At 42.0% G+C, this 19,167-nt stretch overlaps 1 protein-coding gene across 47 annotated transcripts in view; it reads left to right on the top strand.

The window, feature by feature from the left end:
• The window catches only part of eya4 (EYA transcriptional coactivator and phosphatase 4), a 428,629-nt gene that overhangs the window by 259,409 nt on the left and 150,053 nt on the right, over positions 1–19,167 (top strand). For 20 of the 47 annotated variants that reach the window (XM_033020880.1, XM_033020876.1, XM_033020889.1 and 17 more), the window contains one exon: positions 16,310–16,434. The exons of 10 other annotated variants lie outside the window; for them this stretch is intronic. In XM_033020880.1, the coding sequence (XP_032876771.1) occupies positions 16,310–16,434 (125 nt within the window). Of the gene's footprint in view, positions 1–16,309; positions 16,435–16,541; positions 16,578–19,167 lie in introns of all 47 variants that reach the window. 17 more of the 47 variants (XM_033020875.1, XM_033020872.1, XM_033020887.1 and 14 more) reach the window with 1 other exon arrangement.

Genomic DNA, 19,167 nt, shown 5'->3' with positions numbered 1-19,167 from the left:
AAGCATAGAAATATAGGTGCAGGAGTAAGCCAGACGGTCTTTCGAGCCAGTACCACCATTCAATATAATCATGGCTGATCATCTAAAACCATTCCTGCTTTTTCCCAGAATTCCCTTGATTCCTTTAGCCATAAAAGCTAAATCAAACAATCTATTGAAAATCTCCAGTGAATTGGTCTCCACTGCCTTCTGTGGCAGAGAATTTCACAGATTCACAACTCTCTGGGTGAAAAAATGTTTTCTCATCTCAGTCCAAAATGGCCTACCCCTTATTCTTAAACTTGATGCAGACTATCAAGTAACACTCAGTCGCTATTCAACTCCGCCTTGGCAATAAGCGAGTTCGGTATTTCGATAAACACAAGGAATCATGGGATTTGTCAAAGGTCATTCGTGATTTTAAAAAAGCGAACACTGCGCTGTATAAACTGTGTATAAATTGTTAAGTATTCTACCAAGGAATTAATCTAGTATTCTGTCAACAGCTTCCTTTCTTGTTCTGCTGTTCACACAGTACTTGCACTGTCCCAGTTCTCGTTCATTGATCTGTAATTATGAGATATTCAAAAAGTTATAGAATTTGTTATTTTCATTAAATCCTTAATGTGTTTGCTACTGGAATAAGAAAATATTACTGTTGTTTGAAACATTTTCTTATCTTTATTCATAATTTATGTGTAAAAATACATTTAATCTGAGGCAGGCAGCGACTGTATCAGTGTGATGTGGGGTGATGCTTTACCTACAGATGGTGTGAATGAACCGTTAAGGCAAAGATTCATCTCTGAGGAAAACTGAGTACAGGGTTGGCCCTGTGAAGGAGTCACCAATCCGATATAAGAAATGTAACTGTGAAATGCCTGCCATTTAGTATTGGATAGATTGAGTGGAGAGTCTGTGCTGTTTTAAGTTTGCAGTGGTTGCAGTGCGTTTCCCCCAGCCATCTCGCCCAGTGCACGTTGGCCAGCACAGTTCAGCAGCCCTTGTTAGCAGAGGCTCTTTGTGTAGGTGTTACCTGAAGCCCAAAGTTTTTGTGGAGGTTCTGCGTTAGGATCGGGCACGCAGCGAGCTAGCGAGAAGGTTGTCAGATCAGATCAGTCCAGGTTGCCGAGTGGCCAAAGGGTGGATTTTAATGGGTCGTTATTAATCTGTTCCATCTGTGCGGCATTGTCAGCTCTCTCTCTCTCCCAGATCCCCACCCCAACTGTCGACAAAGTCTGACTGAGAAAATGCTCCACTCATATTACGGGTTGGCTCCGCGTTTGCCCACTCGCTGGGCCGGGCAGTGCCTCTTACAAAGAGAGCGAGAACAAGTCCCGTCAGCTGGGGAGCTGCGACCCACTCCTGAGTGAAGCCTCTAGTTTGGCTGCAGTTCAAATGGCTGCAAATTCTCACAATTATCACCGCCCGGTCACCTGGACCCGGCTCCCAACTGTGTGCCCTGACAGACTGGAACCAACCCCAGAGGTTAAAGCCACAGCATCTTTATTTAAGCCAACCCATCTCGAAAGTTTAACCAACCTGATCGAATCCAATCCGAACTTTCCAACCTACCCCCCACACAGCACATTCTCCTCGTTTCCTTCAATCCAGGAAGGTTGTTTAGATAGGAATATAAGGACTGTCTCAAATTGGTTGACCACACAACTTGTAATTTGTGGAAATTAATATCGAATTTGAATGGCTGTGACACAGGCTAATGCCAGGGATTTGATAATTGACAGGTTTGTTCCAGGCATTCTTGCCTTTTCAGGGCTGGTGCGGTATTGAGTCAATAATTTAAATAGATACAATTGTGGATTTGTGCAGCCCACAGTACGCTACCTACTGCTAACATATTTAACGGATACATTTATCTATAAATCTCATTGAAATGAATACGCAGGTCCATACACACTGTAGCTCAGCTGGCGAGAATGTTTATCCCGAATGACCTATGACCTGGGCATGCCCATTTGAAATACCGAACTCGTTTATTCAAGGACTCTTTCGAATGCTTCTTAACTGTGGTGAGACGTGAGAGTACATGCCTTCACCACCTCCTCTGGCAGTGCATTCCAGGTTTCAAGCACCTCGAGGCATCCCTTCTAAAGAGGGACAATCGGGACAATATTGAATGCTGTTGTCACTTTGTTGACACCCTATACATGGCGACTCTTTGCATACACTGTGTATTGTATGCAAAACAAAGAATTTCACTGTACCGAGTACATGTGACAATAAAGTATCAATGAATCAACCTGTACATAATAACATACCCCGTGATTTAGGCCAGCAAAGATAAATGAGCTGTGATATATTTCACCATCAGAATACTGTCCTACTTGGCGGGGAATCACCAGGTGTTGGTATTCCCATATACTCTTGGCCTACTTGGTGGTAGAGGCCGCATTTCTGGAAGGCCCCATTGGAGTTACCTGAGCATGTAAAAGTGTTGCATTTCGTTGATGGTACACATTATAGCAACGATGCAACATTGAAACAGCAATTGCATGGTTGGCTTGGCAGATGGAATCCCACTGTTTGGGATGATGCACGGCTGTTTAAGTTCTGTGTAGGAAGAAACTGCAGATGCTGGTTTACACCGGAGATAGACACAAAAGGCTGGAGTAGCTCAGCGGGATAGGCAGCATCTCTGGATAGAAGGAATGGGTAAAGTTTCGGGTCGAGACCCTTCTTCCGACTGAGAGTCAGGGGAGAGGGAGACACAGAGATATGGATGGGCAAGGTGTGAAAATGAGGCATCAAAGGCGATGGTTAAAGATGGGATGTGGTGGGGGTGAGGTGGGAGGGACATAAAATGCAGAGCAGGAAGAGTGGGGATGGGTGCCCGTTGCATTTAATGAAGGGGGAGACTCGATGCAAGACGGAGGGAAGGGGTATATCGTATTGAAGGAAAGGTTCTCAGGGAGACTGAGAGGTGATGAGATGAGGGGGATGCTGAATGAGAGGAAGTTTAGCAACAAGAAGCTATGAGTGTGAGGGAGGACAAGGAGTGTGAGTGGATTAGGAAACTGCATAGGAGGAGATGCAAAAGTTTATCTGTGCTTGAACTGGGCATACACATGCGTGTGTGTGTCTGTGTGTGTGTCTGTGTCTGTGTGTTGGTGTGTGTGTGTCGGGGTGTGTGTCTGTGTCTGTGTGTGTGTGTTGGTGTGTGTGTGTGTGTGCATGTGTGTGTGCATGTGTGTGTGTGCATGTGTGTGTTCATGTACAGGCAACGTCCTCCCTCAGTATGTTGTTGGGGATCCTCAAGTACAGGTCCCTTATGGACAGCCCGACAGCGGGCAAATCTGAACATAGCTGCTGACCTGTGGCTTGTTGATGAACGAGTAACTTTGCAGAGTCAGTCATTGCAGGATACTTGGCCTCTGACCAGTGATCATAACCAGAGCTTCCAACATTAAGATTCTGGTCAACGATGACCTACCTGTTGCTAAAGATCAGGGACTTGATGATGTTAATGTCATTGAATATCAAGGTTAGGTGGTCAGAGTTGGACATTGAGAAGATTACAGCTAACATCACCACATCTGATCTTGTGATGGTCTTTGATGAAGTAACTGAAGATTGTTGGGCCCTAGATACTGCCCCAAAGAACTCCTTCAATTATGTCTTGGGGCTGGTATAATTGACCTTCAACCACCACAACCATCTTGCTTTGTGCAAGCCAATGGAGTTCTCTTGATACACACTAACTTTATTTTTACCATTACATCTTGATGCCGTACTTCATCAAAGGAAAAGAAGAGGAGGGCAATTGTAATAGGGGACTCTATAGTCAGGGGGTCGGATAGGCGATTCGGTGGACGCAGACAGGTGACCCGGATGGTAGTTTGCCTCCCTGGTGCCAGGGTCAGGGATGTGTCTGAACGGGTCCAAGAAATCCTGAAATGGGAGGGAGAGGAGCCTGAGGTTGTGGTACATATAGGTACCAACGACATAGGTAAAAAAAGAGAAGAGGTCCTGAAAGAAAAATTTAGGGAGTTAGGTAGAGAGTTAAGGAGAAGGACTGCAAAGGTAACAATCTCAGGATTACTGCCTGTGCCACGCGACAGTGAGAGTAGGAATGGAGTGAGGTGGAGGATAAATGAGTGGATGAGGGACTGGTGCAGTGGGTATGGATTCATGTTTCTGGATCATTGGGACCTCTTTTGGGGAAGGTGCGACCTGTACAGAAAGGACGGGTTGCACTTGAACTCGAGGGGGACCAATATCCTGGCGGGGAGATTTGCAAAGGCTACTGGGGAGACTTTAAACTAGTATGGTTGGGGGGAGGGACTCAAATTGGGAAAGCTAGCAGTCAGTGTGTGAGGCAGGAGGCAGAGAATGGTAGCACTCTGACCCAAAATGTAGGGGAGAGAGAAGAAAAAGACAATAAACAGAGAATAAGAGAGGGTGGGTTTCTTAAATGTGTATATTTTAATGCTAGGAGCATTGTAAGAAAGGTGGATGAACTTAGAGCCTGGATTGACACCTGGAAGTATGATGTTGTGGCGATCAGTGAAACATGGTTGCAGGAGAGCTGTGATTGGAAACTAAATATTCCAGGATTTCGTTGCTTCAGGTGTGATAGAATTGGAGGGGCAAGAGGTGGAGGTGTTGCATTGCTTATCAGGGAAGATATTACAGCAGTGCTTTGGCAGGATAGATTAGAGGGCTCGTCTAGGGAGGCTATTTGGGTGGAACTGAGAAATGGGAAAGGGGTAGCAACACTTATAGGGGTGTATTATAGACCGCCAAATGGGGAGCGAGAATTGGAAGAGCAAATATGTAAGGAGATTGCAGATATTAGTAGTAAGCACAAGGTAGTGATTGTGGGAGATTTCAATTTTCCACACATAGACTGGGAAACACATTCTGTAAATGGGCTGGATGGGTTGGAGTTTGTAAAATGTGTGCAGGATAGTTTTTTGCAGCAATACATAGAAGTACCTACTAGAGAAGGGGCGGTGCTGGACCTCCTGTTATGAAATGAGGCGGGTCAGGTGGCAGAGGTATGCGTTGGGGAACAGTTCGGGACCAGTGATCACAATACCATTAGTTTCAATATAATTATGGAGAGGGTCAGAACTGGACATAGGGTTGAGATTTTTGATTGGAGAAAGGCTAACTTTGAGGAGATGCGAAAGGATTTAAAAGGAGTAAATTGGGACAGTTTGTTTTATGGGAAAGATGTGGAAGAGAAATGGAGTACATTTAAAGGTGAAATTTTAAGAGTACAGAATCTTTATGTCCCTGTTCGGTTGAAAGGAAATAGTAAAAATTGGAAAGAGCCATGGTTTTCAAGGGAAATTGGACACTTGGTTCGGAAAAAGAGGGAGATCTACAATAATTATAGGCAGCATGGAGTAAATGAGGTGCTTGAGGAGTATAAAGAATGTAAAAAGAATCCTAAGAAAGAAATTAGAAAAGCTAAAAGAAGATATGAGGTTGCTAAGGTGAAAGTAAATCCAAAGGGTTTCTACAGCTATATTAATAGCAAAAGGATAACGAGGGATAAAATTGGTCCATTAGAGAGTCAGAGTGGACAGCTATCTGCAGAGCCAAAAGAGATGGGGGAGATATTGAACAATTTATTTTCTTCGGTATTCACCAAGGAGAAGGATATTGAATTATGTGAGGTAAGGGAAACAAGTAGAGTAGCTATGGAAACTATGAGATTCAAAGAAGTGGAAGTACTGACACTTTTGAGAAATATAAAAGTGGATAAGTCTCCAGGTCTGGACAGGATATTCCCTAGGACATTGAGGGAAGTTAGTGTAGAAATAGCAGGGGCTATCACAGAAATATTTCAAATGTCATTAGAAACGGGAATAGTGCCGGAGGATTGGCGTACTGCGCATGTTGTTCCATTGTTTAAAAAGGGGTCTAAGAGTAAACCTAGCAATTATAGACCTGTTAGTTTGACGTCAGTGGTGGGCAAATTAATGGAAAGGATACTTAGAGATAATACATATAAGCATCTGGATAAACAGGGTCTGATTAGGAACAGTCAACATGGATTTGTGCCTGGAAGGTCATGTTTGACTAATCTTCTTGAATTTTTTGAAGAGGTTACTCGGGAAATTGATGAGGGTAAAGCAGTGGATGTTGTATATATGGACTTCAGTAAGGCCTTTGACAAGGTTCCTCATGGAAGGTTGGTTAAGAAGGTTCAATGGTTGGGTATTAATGGTGGAGTAGCAAGATGGATTCAACAGTGGCTGAATGGGAGATGCCAGAGAGTAATGGTGGATGGTTGTTTGTCAGGTTGGAGGCCAGTGACTAGTGGGGTGCCACAGGGATCTGTGTTGGGTCCACTGTTGTTTGTCATGTACATCAATGATCTGGATGATGGTGTGGTAAATTGGATTAGTAAGTATGCAGATGATACTAAGATAGGTGGGGTTGTGGATAATGAAGTAGATTTTCAAAGTCTACAGAGAGATTTATGCCAGTTGGAAGAGTGGACTGAAAGATGGCAGATGGAGTTTAATGCTGATAAGTGTGAGGTGCTACATCTTGGCAGGACAAATCAAAATAGGACGTACATGGTAAATGGTAGGGAATTGAAGAATGCAGGTGAACAGAGGGATCTGGGAATAACTGTGCACAGTTCCCTGAAAATGGAATCTCATGTAGATAGGGTGGTAAAGGAAGCTTTTGGTGTGCTGGCCTTTATAAATCAGAGCATTGAGTATAGAAGTTGGGATGTAATGTTAAAATTGTACAAGGCATTGGTGAGGCCAATTCTGGAGTATGGGGTACAATTTTGGTCGCCTAATTATAGGAAGGATGTCAACAAAATAGAGAGAGTACAGAGGAGATTTACTAGAATGTTGCCTGGATTTCAGCAACTAAGTTACAGAGAAAGGTTGAACAAGTTAGGGCTTTATTCGTTTGAGCGCAGAAGGTTAATGGGGGACTTGATAGAGGTCTTTAAAATGATGAGAGGGATAGACAGAGTTGACGTGGATAAGCTTTTCCCACTGAGAGTAGGGAAGATTCAAACAAGGGGACATGACTTGAGAATTAAGGGACAGAGGTTTAGGGGTAACATGAGGGGGAACTTCTTTACTCAGAGAGTGGTGGCTGTGTGGAATGAGCTTCCAGTGAAAGTGGTGGAGGCAGGTTCGTTTTTATCATTTAAAAATAAATTGGATAGTTATATGGACGGGAAAGGAATGGAGGATTATGGTCTGAGCGCAGGTATATGGGACTAGGGGAGAATACGTGTTCGGCACGGACTAGAAGGGTCGAGATGGCCTGTTTCCGTGCTGTAATTGTTATATGGTTATATGGTTATGTGACTTCCACCATTGGAGTGACCCTCACCTCCTCTCTTTTGCCAACTAAACAAGTAAGTACGTGTTACACAAAATTGCTGGGGAAACTCAGCGGGTGCAGCAGCATCTATGGAGCGAAGGAAATAAACACTCGCTGCTGCACCCGCTGAGTTTCCCCAGCAATTTTGTGTACCTTCGATATTCCAGCATCTGCAGTTCCCTTTTGAACAAGTAAGTACGTGTTGTTTGACAGTACTGCCGACACCCCTTCCAGCATTTCTGTGACGATTGAGGGTGGTCATCAGCAAGTTCAAATTTGTCCTGCTTTCCTCTGGCAATGAAGAATGACAATGAGGTCATACTGGCTTCAGTGGCCAGGATGGACTGAAGCAATTCCCCACATTGCCAGGTAGATGTTAGTGTTGCAAATGTATTGGAACAACATGCCTTGTTCTGAAGTCCTAGTTTGAAGAATCATCCACTTCCAGCTGAAATTTGTTGCTAATACCTCAGCCTTGCTTCTGGGAATCTCAGGTAAGCTTCACTGTTGTAGAGGATAAAGACATTCTGGAAGCCTTGTCCCTTTGACGTTGAGTCAAATCCAGATTGATCCAAAATTTGTGGACACAAGGAACTGCAGATGCAGTTTTACAAAAAAAGACACAAAGTACTGGTGTAACTAAAAAGGGCTGTCCCACTGCGGCGACCTAATCTGCGTATTTAGAAGAGTTTGCCCTCGACTCAAACTCGCATCATGATCGACATGTGGTCCTGTGAGGTCCCATGAGGTCACTGCAACTCTCCTTCATACTCGGGAAGTTCTCGCTTGCTCGCGGCCTCAGTTTGGTCGAGGAAACTTTTTCAGCATGTTGAAAATGTTTCCGCTCGTAGCGTAGTGCAGTGGAGTGGGGTCGCTATCTAATTATAGGCAGTCGAGGTAGCCGTAGGCAATCTCCTTTGCTGACTGGGCATTTTAATTGGCTCATTGGAGTTTTCAGGACCAAGGAAAACCGACCGGTAATGTAAAATGCCCGCTAAACTTTATTATAAGTTGTCTAGCTTCTTAAAAGTGTCTCCACTCCTCCCCCCCCTTATCCCTGCCTTCTCTCCCCTTCTCCACCCCCCTTCTCCCTCCCTTCTCTCCCCCTCTCTCCCCTTCTCTCCCCCCCGCCCACCGCTCTCTAAAGGACTTACCGTACATTGTGCAGCCGTCTTTTACCTTCTTGTTCATCGTGGGTGTGAATTTCAGACAGCGCTCCCCCGGTTTTTGCTGGCCCCCTCTTTTGCGATTTGTTTGTGTGTGTGTGTGTGTGTGTGTGTGTGTGTGTGTGTGTGTGTGTGTGTGTGTGTGTGTGTGTGTGTGTGTGTGTGTGTGTGTGTGTGTGTGTGTGTGTGTGTGTGTGAGATCCAGCTCGAGGTTTTTCAGGCGAGTGCCTTCGAGCTTAAAGGTCAAAGGTAGTCGCTGAAAGGTTGCGTCAGTGGTACAGGCCCTTTAGCAGGACAGGCAGCATCCCTGGAGAATACAGCTAGGCGACGTTTTGGGTCAGGACCTTTCTTCAGAGGTGATTGGTATAGGGGCAGAAAGCTGGAAGAGAGGTGGGGGTGGGACAAAGCCTGGTAAGTGATAGGTGGATATAGGTGATGGGGAATTTGATTGGCAGATAGTTGGGCAAAGGCCAGAGATGTTAAGACAAATAGGCTGAGATAAGGAAGGAACTGTGCATAATGTGAAGAAGGAATATAGGTGGAAGGGAATAGGGACACAGGGAAAAAAAGGGTGGAAGAAGAGGGGGAGGGGAGGGGCTTTTTAGGTTAGTTACCTAAAATTGGAGAAATCGATGTTCATACCATTGGGTATTAAGCTACTCATGTGGAATATGAGGTGCTCTTCCTCAAGTTTGCATGTTGCCTCACTCTGGCAATGTAGGAGGCCCAGGACAGTAAGGTCAGTATGGAAATGGGGAGGAGAGTTAAAAAGTCTAGCTATGATTGCATAGTCTATTTTCTAATGTTTCTTTACCGTTTAGCACTCATGTAGTCTGGTGTCATGGCTACACCAGTTTGCAGGTCATTTGTAGGAGTGTCCTTCTATACCGATTAAATAAGGTTTGATCCACAAGCTGAATAGTAATGATGAAGGGAAGGATTTACCAGGCCATGGGCTTACAGATTGTGTTGTAATACATCTCTGGTGTTCTTTATTTCCTACAATTTAACCAAAGTAGATGACCTCACCAGATAGAATCCCATTTGTCACTTTTGTGCCTACCTAACCAATCCATTGATATCTTTCGTCAACCACTTTGCCACTTTTGGTCTGATTGACAAATGTCTGAATCATAGCCCTAATGTTTAAGACCATTTTATTAGCAAGTAATGCAAAGGGCCTAGTATTAAATCCTGGGAACTCTGCTGATCACAACTATTCAATCTCTGAAGCTCCCATTTTCTGCTCTAATGTTTGGTTTCTCTCACTGAGACCATTTTCTAATCCAATTTGACATTTCCCCTTGGATCCCATGGGCCTTTATTTTTTTAATCATGCTGTCATGTTAGACCTTGTCAAACATTTTGTTAAAATCTAAGTGGACTACGTGAAGTGTTTTACCCGTGTCAACCCTCCTTATAGATAAAGTGCCAATACAATTATAAAATTCCAATTTAACAATTTATTCTCTATTCACAAGATGATGCTCATGTAACATTCAACCTTCAAATAAAACCGTTTCAGATTCAGGTATTGGTGAGTTAATTGTATATTCATTGCACTATTCATCTAATCAGTATAGTTAGTTCAACATGCTCCAAATCTCGACTAACTTCTCAGATATATCATAATAAACTGTTTAATTTTAGATTCACCTGCGGAGTAAGTGACTAAATGGGTTGAGATATTAAAATTGCTGATTGACTATCTTGGTTAAGTACTTTACAGAAGTCCTGATCCTCGCAAACCAGTTCATTTATCAGATGGCAGCTGCCTACCAACCCTTCTCTTGTTACCCAAATGCACTTGAAAATAGATGAAGATATTGAAAAGATACAGCAGGGTCATTTTAATGGGTCATGTGTTGAAGATTATTGCATTTCTGTCAGACGGTTATTTTTATACCATTTTAACCCAGTGAATGCCAACCATACCACTTAATGTATCAAGCATAAACCAGAGCACCAAGAACTAAACCATCCCTAAGTGGATTGATTTAGTGAACCATACAGTGAAAGAAAAATACAAACCAATCTCACCATAACATCATTGCACTTGGCTTCTGCGATGTTAAGTTTAATATACTCAGTTCATCACTATTTAGAATTATTTCAGTAATATTTTTGTTTGTGAAAAAAAATAAGACGAATGATGTAATACCTTTTGTCTAAAATGTCTGTATTTGGTTTATATACTGGTGACCTTTGCAAATATGAACAAATATATGTTTACAGTGTGCTGTAGTCATATGCATGAGTTTGGACTGTAGAATCTATGAGTATATAAGCATAGCTCTGTGGCAAACTACAGTTAGCAATCAACAAAATGTTCATGAAAGTCAAATTCAAGATGTTTTTCAATATCTGTGCAACCAATAATCACCACTGAAATTTAAGGTTGCATTAACCATTGACCATTATGAATCAGTATGAATCAGATTGTCCCTTTCTGTTATGGGTTTAATTTATTTACCACCACTAATGCAGAAATCAGTTAGATTATTCCAGGGGTGGAATATCTTCAACAAGCTATTCTTACCCAGAAGCAACGTGTTGAAATACTTCAAACCCATTTAAAATCGCTCTCACATGAAGTGTTTCAGAGAACGACATTTTTCATCCTTTGGTGAATTTATTTCCATTCGTAGAAACTGCTATATTAAGTTAACCATTTATCTGGTTATCCTAAGAACAAAACGAGTGGGAATAATTGCCAATTTTGCCATATAGCTTTAATCATTAGTGCCATAATTGGCGAACTGGCCCATCCAGTTCATCTGTAATTATATTTTTGTTGTATCTCTCATGCAAGGTAACAGTCTGGTGACTGGGTAATAATGGCCGTCTGGGAGAGCAGTTTCAGGCAACAGGAAGCTGTAGCAAATTACACCAAACAATGAAATTATATTACTGCTTTGAGAGCTTGTAACAGTAGAACTAAATGGTGTTTATTTGTGTAATCATCTACAAAGTTTTGAATTCAGAAACCACAGAACTACAAAATTCCATTCGACATTTATTTATGTTTAGAATTTTTTTAATTTAATTCATTTACTTACCAGTCCTGGGTTAGTGATCAGAATACAGAAACATGTGTGTGATACCTAGTCTGCATTCAGCTCAAGTTCCTGGGCAGTAGTTTGCTACTGACACGATACTGGAAGTGTAACCATCACGATATCAAACATTCACGTTGCAAACTGCTGTTAAATAATTTTAATCCACGGTGCCATTGTTTACCACCTTTGTGTTGATCTCCAGAATAATGGGTGTGCTATATGACCCGCACATTTTGTAATGTTTCACGAAGAAGGTAGAACAAGCAACAGCAATATCTGGTTTAAAATCAGTCACCAATTTCACTTGGTTTAAGTGAGCAGTACAAAGGAGCAATGCAGAAAATGGCAGGCCTGACACGCACCAGTCCTCTCACAGTGGTATTGCTCAGGTTTTGCTGGCATGGCCATGTTACAACGATCGGAAATATATCCTCCATTACAAAATACTCCAAATAAAACACAGTGTAAGGTTTTCCACTCAGGTGTTATAGTTTCAGAAATAGACCAGAATTACGTTTAAGCGGAAAGTTTCTCAGCCTCCAGCTTCCACATAGTGGCAACGAATAATATCTTACACAGTGCATGGAACAATGCCTAAATATACTACAGCTACACCAGCCTTTATCCACAATGACTTAACATGTCGAAATATTATGGGTCCCGTTCTTGATATGATATAAATGAAAAGTAATTGTTGTTTCACCTATCAGTATAACTTGGGGTGGCTGAATGAAATGCCACTGAAGTATACAATCTTCTTAAACCAACAACTTTGATAAGCATCATATGTTATTCTAAGGACTGGTCTTTCCAGGTTCACGTTTTTCTTTCTATGATTGCTGCAAGTGATTCTAGTTTAATTGTAATTGAAGAAATGATACGTAGCAGACAGTGTAAAGTAATGTTATTTGTTATCCTGGCGGACTGCAAAATTGCAATTATGAAATTAAAGATTTTACTAAGCTGAAGGAAAGTGAAAACATATTTACTATTTTTGTCACAGTCTTTGCTGTTGTAACACTTATTGCTGGAAGCACCTGTTAAAGTGAGCATGATTTGGTTTTGAGGATGGGTCACTGTGACTGTTGGATTGTCTTCCTTCATGTGGAACATTCTGCTCACTACTGACTTGATGTGCTGTGTGCCCTGTTTGAATGCAATTGCTTGTAAACTATGCCTGCAAAAGAGTAGAACTTCTATCTTGAACTTGGCCTTTTCTACCAAGAATAGTCCAAATTCCAGCAGCATTGGGCTGTAAAATGTCACAGCCCACTATCCTGTCACTCTTTTTGTCCCTGCAACCACCTGTCCAAGGAGGACCCATGCAGCTCAGAGTGAGAAGTCCTCACCACAACTGCACCATTGCTGTGTTTAGTTTAGACATACAGTATGGAAACTGGCCCTTCGTCCCACCGAGTCCGCTTCGACCAGCGATCCCCGCATATTAACACGACCCTGCACACAGTAGGGACAATTTAATTTTTTTAAATACTGGGCCAATTAATCTACAAACCTGTACATCTTTGGAGTGTGGGAGGAAACCAAAGATCTCGGGGAAAACCCACGCAGATCATGGGGAGAACATACAAACTCTGTAGAGAGAGCACATGAGGTCAGGATCGATCCTGGGTCTCTGCCACTGTAAGGCAGCAACTCTACCACTGCTCCAGTGTTGATCAACTGGAGGCAAGTCAGAGCTGAAAGAGTCTTGCTCTGGTAACCACAGGACACCTGCAGAAAAGACTGCCATGGAGGTGAGGGAAAGCATGAGGAAGAGGGAAAGCAGCGATCCCCTGTGCGTTGGGGCAATTCACACATGATGGTCTAGCCTGATTAGCTCTCATTCCACAAGAGGCCCTGAACCATTTTGTGATGCACTGATCAAGGGGTAAATATTCTCAGGTTACAATTCAAATCCGATTCAAGCAATAACACTTCACACAGTGAAGGGAGCACAAATTGATTCATCTTCCATTTTGCAGACCCTTGAAAACTGAGGCTAGAAGGTGCAGTACATGGATACCTCCTCTTTTCCTACTTCCTAGTATTTTTGTGAGTGAACACAGAAGGTGCCCCTGAATGTTTTGATTTCTGCCGGTAGTGGGGGGGGGGAAAGCACAATATATGTCACCGTTGGATGAACAACTGATGGTGGGTGAAGGTTAACTGCGCTACTGATAATTACGCTTGGGTCCCACTTGCTCCCTTTGGGTAGATTAAAACATTGCAAAGAAGAGCAGGTCCTCACCAATATTTATCCTTCAGCCAACATCACCTCATTGCTGTTTGTGGGATCTTGCACTGTGCAAAATGGCTTCCATTTTTCCTACAATACGAATCTGACTATACTAGAGTCATCGAGTCTTACAGCATGGAAACGGGCCCTTCGACCCAACATGCCCACACCGGCCAACATGTCCCATCTACACTAGTCCCACCAACCTGCATTTGACCTACATCCCTCTAAATCTGTCCGATCCATGTACCTGTCTGATTATTTCTTAAACCTTGAGATAGTACCTGCCTCGACGACCTTCTCCATCAGCACGGTCCATGCATTCACCAGCCTTTGTGTGAAAAAGTTACCCTTCCTATTATATCTTTCCCCCCCTCACCTTCAACCTATATCCTCCAGTTCTTGATTCCCCTACTCTGGGCAAGAGAATCTGTGCATCTACCCAATCTATTCCTCTCATGATTTTGTACACCTTTATATTATCACTCCTCATCATCCTGTACTCCATACTGTAAAACTACTAAATTTCTCTTAAAAAAGGTTTCCCACATCCTAAGATGTACTTACCATCTGCAGATGTAGTTACCAAGTAGATGAACAGGGAACATTGACACTTTCCTGCTGCCAAGAAATTCTGGCCCATGTTGTCATATAACAGTGGCACAGTGGTAAAGTTGTTGCCTTATAGCGCCAGTTACCCAGGTTCGATCCTGGCCTTGGGTGCTGTCTGTATGAAGTTTGTATGTTCTCCCTGTGACCTCGAGGGTTGTGTCCGGGTGCTCCGGTTTCCTCCCACATTCCAAGGACATGCTTTCAGGTTTTGTAGGTTAATTGGCTTCTGAAAGAAAATTGTCCCTAGTGCGTAGGATAGGAGTAGCATATAATTGATTGTTGGGCGGCGCGAACTCAATGGGCTGAAGGGCCTGTTTCAATGTTGTATCACTAAAACTAATATGGAATTCACACTCTTCACCTGGCATTCGTGTTCATTCAGATGTAAACTCAAACAAAAATGAAAAATGTCTGTGTAATGATCCCAATGTCTTCCATTGGTTCAATAGTGGTTTATTTGTCCCATATCCAACTGCACGGTGAAATTATTTTTGCATATATTACATGTTTGGTGCCATTTCCAAAGACCAAAGTCCGGTCGGCCCACGCGCTCGATGTACAGGAGAAGTTTCCGTGACCCTCTCGTGTGGCAGTATTTGAGCTGGTGACTGAGAGTGTGAAATTTAATGATGGTGTGTTTTCATTATCAGCGTGTTGCTGTTCCTCCGTTGCCTTATTTGGCTACCCCAAATGCATAAGCATATAGAGATAGGTTTTGTGGTTTTGATGTTTGATGCAGACATGCAGTGGCAACGTAAGAGGTAGCAGCGCTCACTGATCTCGTGTCCTGTGAATCATATGCGGCGCGGATCGGCCATTTTCCACTGTCTGTCGCTGGAGATGAAGCTGTACTTAATGCATGGCCACAAAATTGCTCCAGATTTGTCACTATTTATTTCTTTATCTCATTGAATTGGGTTAAATAGTAGGGGTGGGGGAATAAAAATGCAATCTATAAACTTTAATTTGTAATTTGCATAGTGGATGACCCTGCAGAAGTAATTTGAGTTGTGTCCTTTGGCAGATGATAAAAAATTAAAAGCTGGTGTAATCTCATAACTGTCCATCCCTGTATCAGCTCCCCACCCTCCAGGCAGGAGTCTTCATTTGTGTCACATTCGAAGACAACGCACTAATGCAAAAATAGCAGATCTATGTCTAGCTCCTGACCATTTAACTCTGCATATTTAGAAGCTAGACTGGACAGTGCATAGGGTTCAATGGTTCTTCATATTACCACGTTTTATCTTTGCCTCTTAAAGCATCCAGCCTCCCGGAGCCGTATATCCTAGCAGAGTTTCATATTTTCAGTGGGATGTTCGTTTTTGGTGGGGTTTGAAAGTAAAACGCACGCAGAGTGGACTGTGGTCATTTCAAAGTTCGTGTAGAAAAAGAAAGGAAAAGTGTTTTTTTTAATCTCAAAGACTGGAGTTGGTTTTAAAAAGAATCTGTGGTTGAGATGGTTTTCAATGTGTAAAAAATCTTTACTTTGACAGCTAATAGCCAACATACCCTGTTCACGGCCATTTCAAGGGCATCGGTGTGACGTAATTTTGAGTGGAAATCAATGCTTTTGTTTGAAACCACTGCAATAGAGAATTCTGTTACAGTTATTCCATAAATGAAACGTGATACAATAAAAGAAGAATAAAAGATATCATGGCCAGCACAGTGGTTTCTTAGCAAGGTCCTGCCACGTTTTGACATAAATGTTAACATGAAAAATAACATATTTTTCCTTAAACCAAATAAATCCAGCTACTTAAGAACTCACAATTACCCCCAAACAGTTATGTGATGGTCTGTAATTACTACACAATAATGATCAACATGTGTTTCATGAAGTACTAAGAGCTATACTCAATGATGTTGTTATGTTGAATATTTTACTCACAACTATGATGTAAGAAATGTTCATGTCCTGGCAGGTCTATGGAAATGCAGGACCTAGCAAGTCTGCACAGTCGAGTGAGCAGTAGTGATACTTCTGCTGGCTCAAAACTGGACAAGGGCAGCCTGAGTAACACTTCAATTATATCAAATGGAACAGCAGGTGAGTTGTGGCAAATGTCTTTTCCACATTTCCCACTTTTGATTATATTCTTCATAATTGCTTTTGGTTTTATTTTTGCTATTTCTCTTTTTTCAATGCTAACAAAGAGAGAGACCTGTCCTGCACTTCCCCGAAGCAGATATGTAGGTTCATCAAATGTAACTGAGTCGAAAATGCAAAACTGTCAGCTTTTTGTTTTAAACATGCGGTATCAAAACTGGTACATGCTAATAAATAAGTGTAATCATACAAAGTGACAATAATTATAAAATATATTAATCGTCTATTAACATTTAGATATATGTTGTTATAATATATATGTTGTTATAATATATATATCACAGGTCCTATGACTTGAAATAGTCCTGTTGTAAAGTAAAGCATGTCTTGCGGCATATTTAAGAATATTCCAGAGATCTGGAAATTCGGGGAACGTCAGAATTTCAGTGACGTTGCCGTCTGTGGGCCGTGCTTCACAGCCTTCCATCATTTTGATGCAAGACTTTCCCCAACTAAGAAATTTGTAAACATTTGAGTGAGAAATGAGTGGTTACGATCTGGTCAAGTCTAATCAGAAGTGTTCTCCCTTTAGATTTGGTGTTTTGCTCCTTTTTCCCCCTACATTTTAAAATTATTTTGTAATACGCTGTTTAGCCCCATATTATGGTCAATTTCCAGCGGATATTTTGTTTTTTTGAGCAAGAGAGCAATGGGAAAACTGCTTTCAGTCAAATTGGGTGAGCAAGACTGCTGTGTATTAGGTTATATTTTCAGGTATATTTTCTGAACTGAACTTACCACACACAGGTGGATCAAACTGCGACAGATTTTTTTGTTTGCATGGTTTTTCTTGAAGGTTTTCCTTTAGCTGGGAAAAATGTCACATCTTCCTTTACCTGCTTCAACTATCAGAGTAGTTCACCCAGGCCATACTACTATCATTCAACTGATTCAGAAAACATAGAAAGGGCATACATCATCACTTATGTAATATATGTACAATATAACATGTGGCTTAATAGGAGAAGGCAGAAAACACAAACTGTAATAGGATCACAATTTGGTCCTCTGGGTAATTGTTCCTAACTTGCAAAGCAAAAAATAACTAAGAAGTGTTAATGAAAATGAAAGATAGGTGTTTGGGAGACATCAGAGACAACAGTATCAGTGAGGGCAGGATACAACATTCAAGGACTTTGGACATGGAAAGATTAGAGATGGGGAGGTAATTTGCAAGCACAGAAGGGTCAAGATTTGCCTTCTTGATGACAAATTTTAAACCAAGAGTTACTGAAAACCATTAATAATATCAGCTATCACAGGGACCAGGAAGGTAAGTTGGCAGGCAGTTGTTTAAAGGGAATAAGATTGAGGCAGTGGGAGCTGTCTCCTGGTCAAGTTGAATTCAAAGAGGACTTAAGGAGAGACAGGGGTTAAATAAGAGAAAGATGTGAGTTTGGGACTAACACTCGGATTAACATCAAAAATCTAAGCAGAAGATAAATACAAATAGCTGGAGTAACTCAGTGGGTCAGGCAGCATCTCTGGAGAAAAGGAATAGGTGACGTTTCGGATTGAGAACCTTCTTCAGACTGTAGATGGACTTGGGAAAAGAAAAAAAACAACATGGCAGGAGACCAGATTCTTAGTGACAAATCCATGGACTCCTTGCACATGTCAAGGAAGTGAGGATCAAAGCAGGTGGAGAAACCCTTGTGCAACATATTTATTTCTGTCGGCCTGGATGATCCTGGAATAGCATCTGGTTGGAGAAAACGAGACAAGCATCCTAGCGATTATTTTAAATTGAGATTGAATTTGAGTTTGAGTTTAGTTTATTGTCACGTGCGCCGAGGTACAGTGAAAAGCTTTTGTTGTGTGATAACCAATCAGCGAAAAGACAATACATGATTACAATCGAGCCATTCACAGTGTACAGATACATGTTTGTTTGCATGCTGTGTCCATCACTGGTGTGGCCAGCATTTATTGGCCATTCTTAATTCCACTTGCATTCTGTAGCAGAGTCCTGGCGTTAGACTCAGTGACAAAGTGGCACTTGCAGAGTGTTTAAAAGCTGGGGTCGCCTGTGACTTGGAGAGGATTTTGCAGGTGGTGGCAGCAGAGAGGTGAAATGAAGGGAGATGATGGAAGGACATTGGGAGCGTTTAAAAAATGGACAATGAAAAGAAGAAGTGGTTGGTGTGGATCCTGAATGGCAGCCAAACCTTGTATGTAAGATGATAAAAAATAAGACTATCGCGCAAAGTTTGGCAACCAAGAGAAAGTTTGATTATAATACCCTGCATTTAACTCACACCTTTAATGTAGAAAAGCTGCCTGAGGTGATTCAGAAAGTCAGAATCATACAAAATGGGCCATGGGAGTTAAATAGGAATTATGATGTGGGTTTTAAGGAAGAAAAGCGAGGAGAAAAGCCAGAAAGGGAATTCTAAAGCATGGGACCTAAACTACTGAAGTTATGGCAATAATGGGATGAAGAGAAGGGAATGCTTAAAACATTGGAATCAGAGAATTTGGCAGCTCGCAGAAGGCAAGTTTATTTGGTTGGGGGGGACTCAAGGCTGTGATGTATGCGATAACAATGAGAACGGTGAAATTGGAGGTAAGGGGAACCAGGAAACATTTTAGCTCAGCAAAAACAGACAGATGAGTGAGAACACTACAAGATGGAATTTGGGCAGTAAAGTTTCATGTGAGGTGAAGTTTGCA

This window comes from Amblyraja radiata, chromosome 5, assembly GCF_010909765.2.
Source record: "Amblyraja radiata isolate CabotCenter1 chromosome 5, sAmbRad1.1.pri, whole genome shotgun sequence".
In the NCBI taxonomy this organism is placed as follows: domain Eukaryota; kingdom Metazoa; phylum Chordata; class Chondrichthyes; order Rajiformes; family Rajidae; genus Amblyraja; species Amblyraja radiata.
The sequence above is the reverse complement of the archived record's forward strand: the minus strand, read 5'-3'. Positions and strand labels throughout refer to the sequence as shown.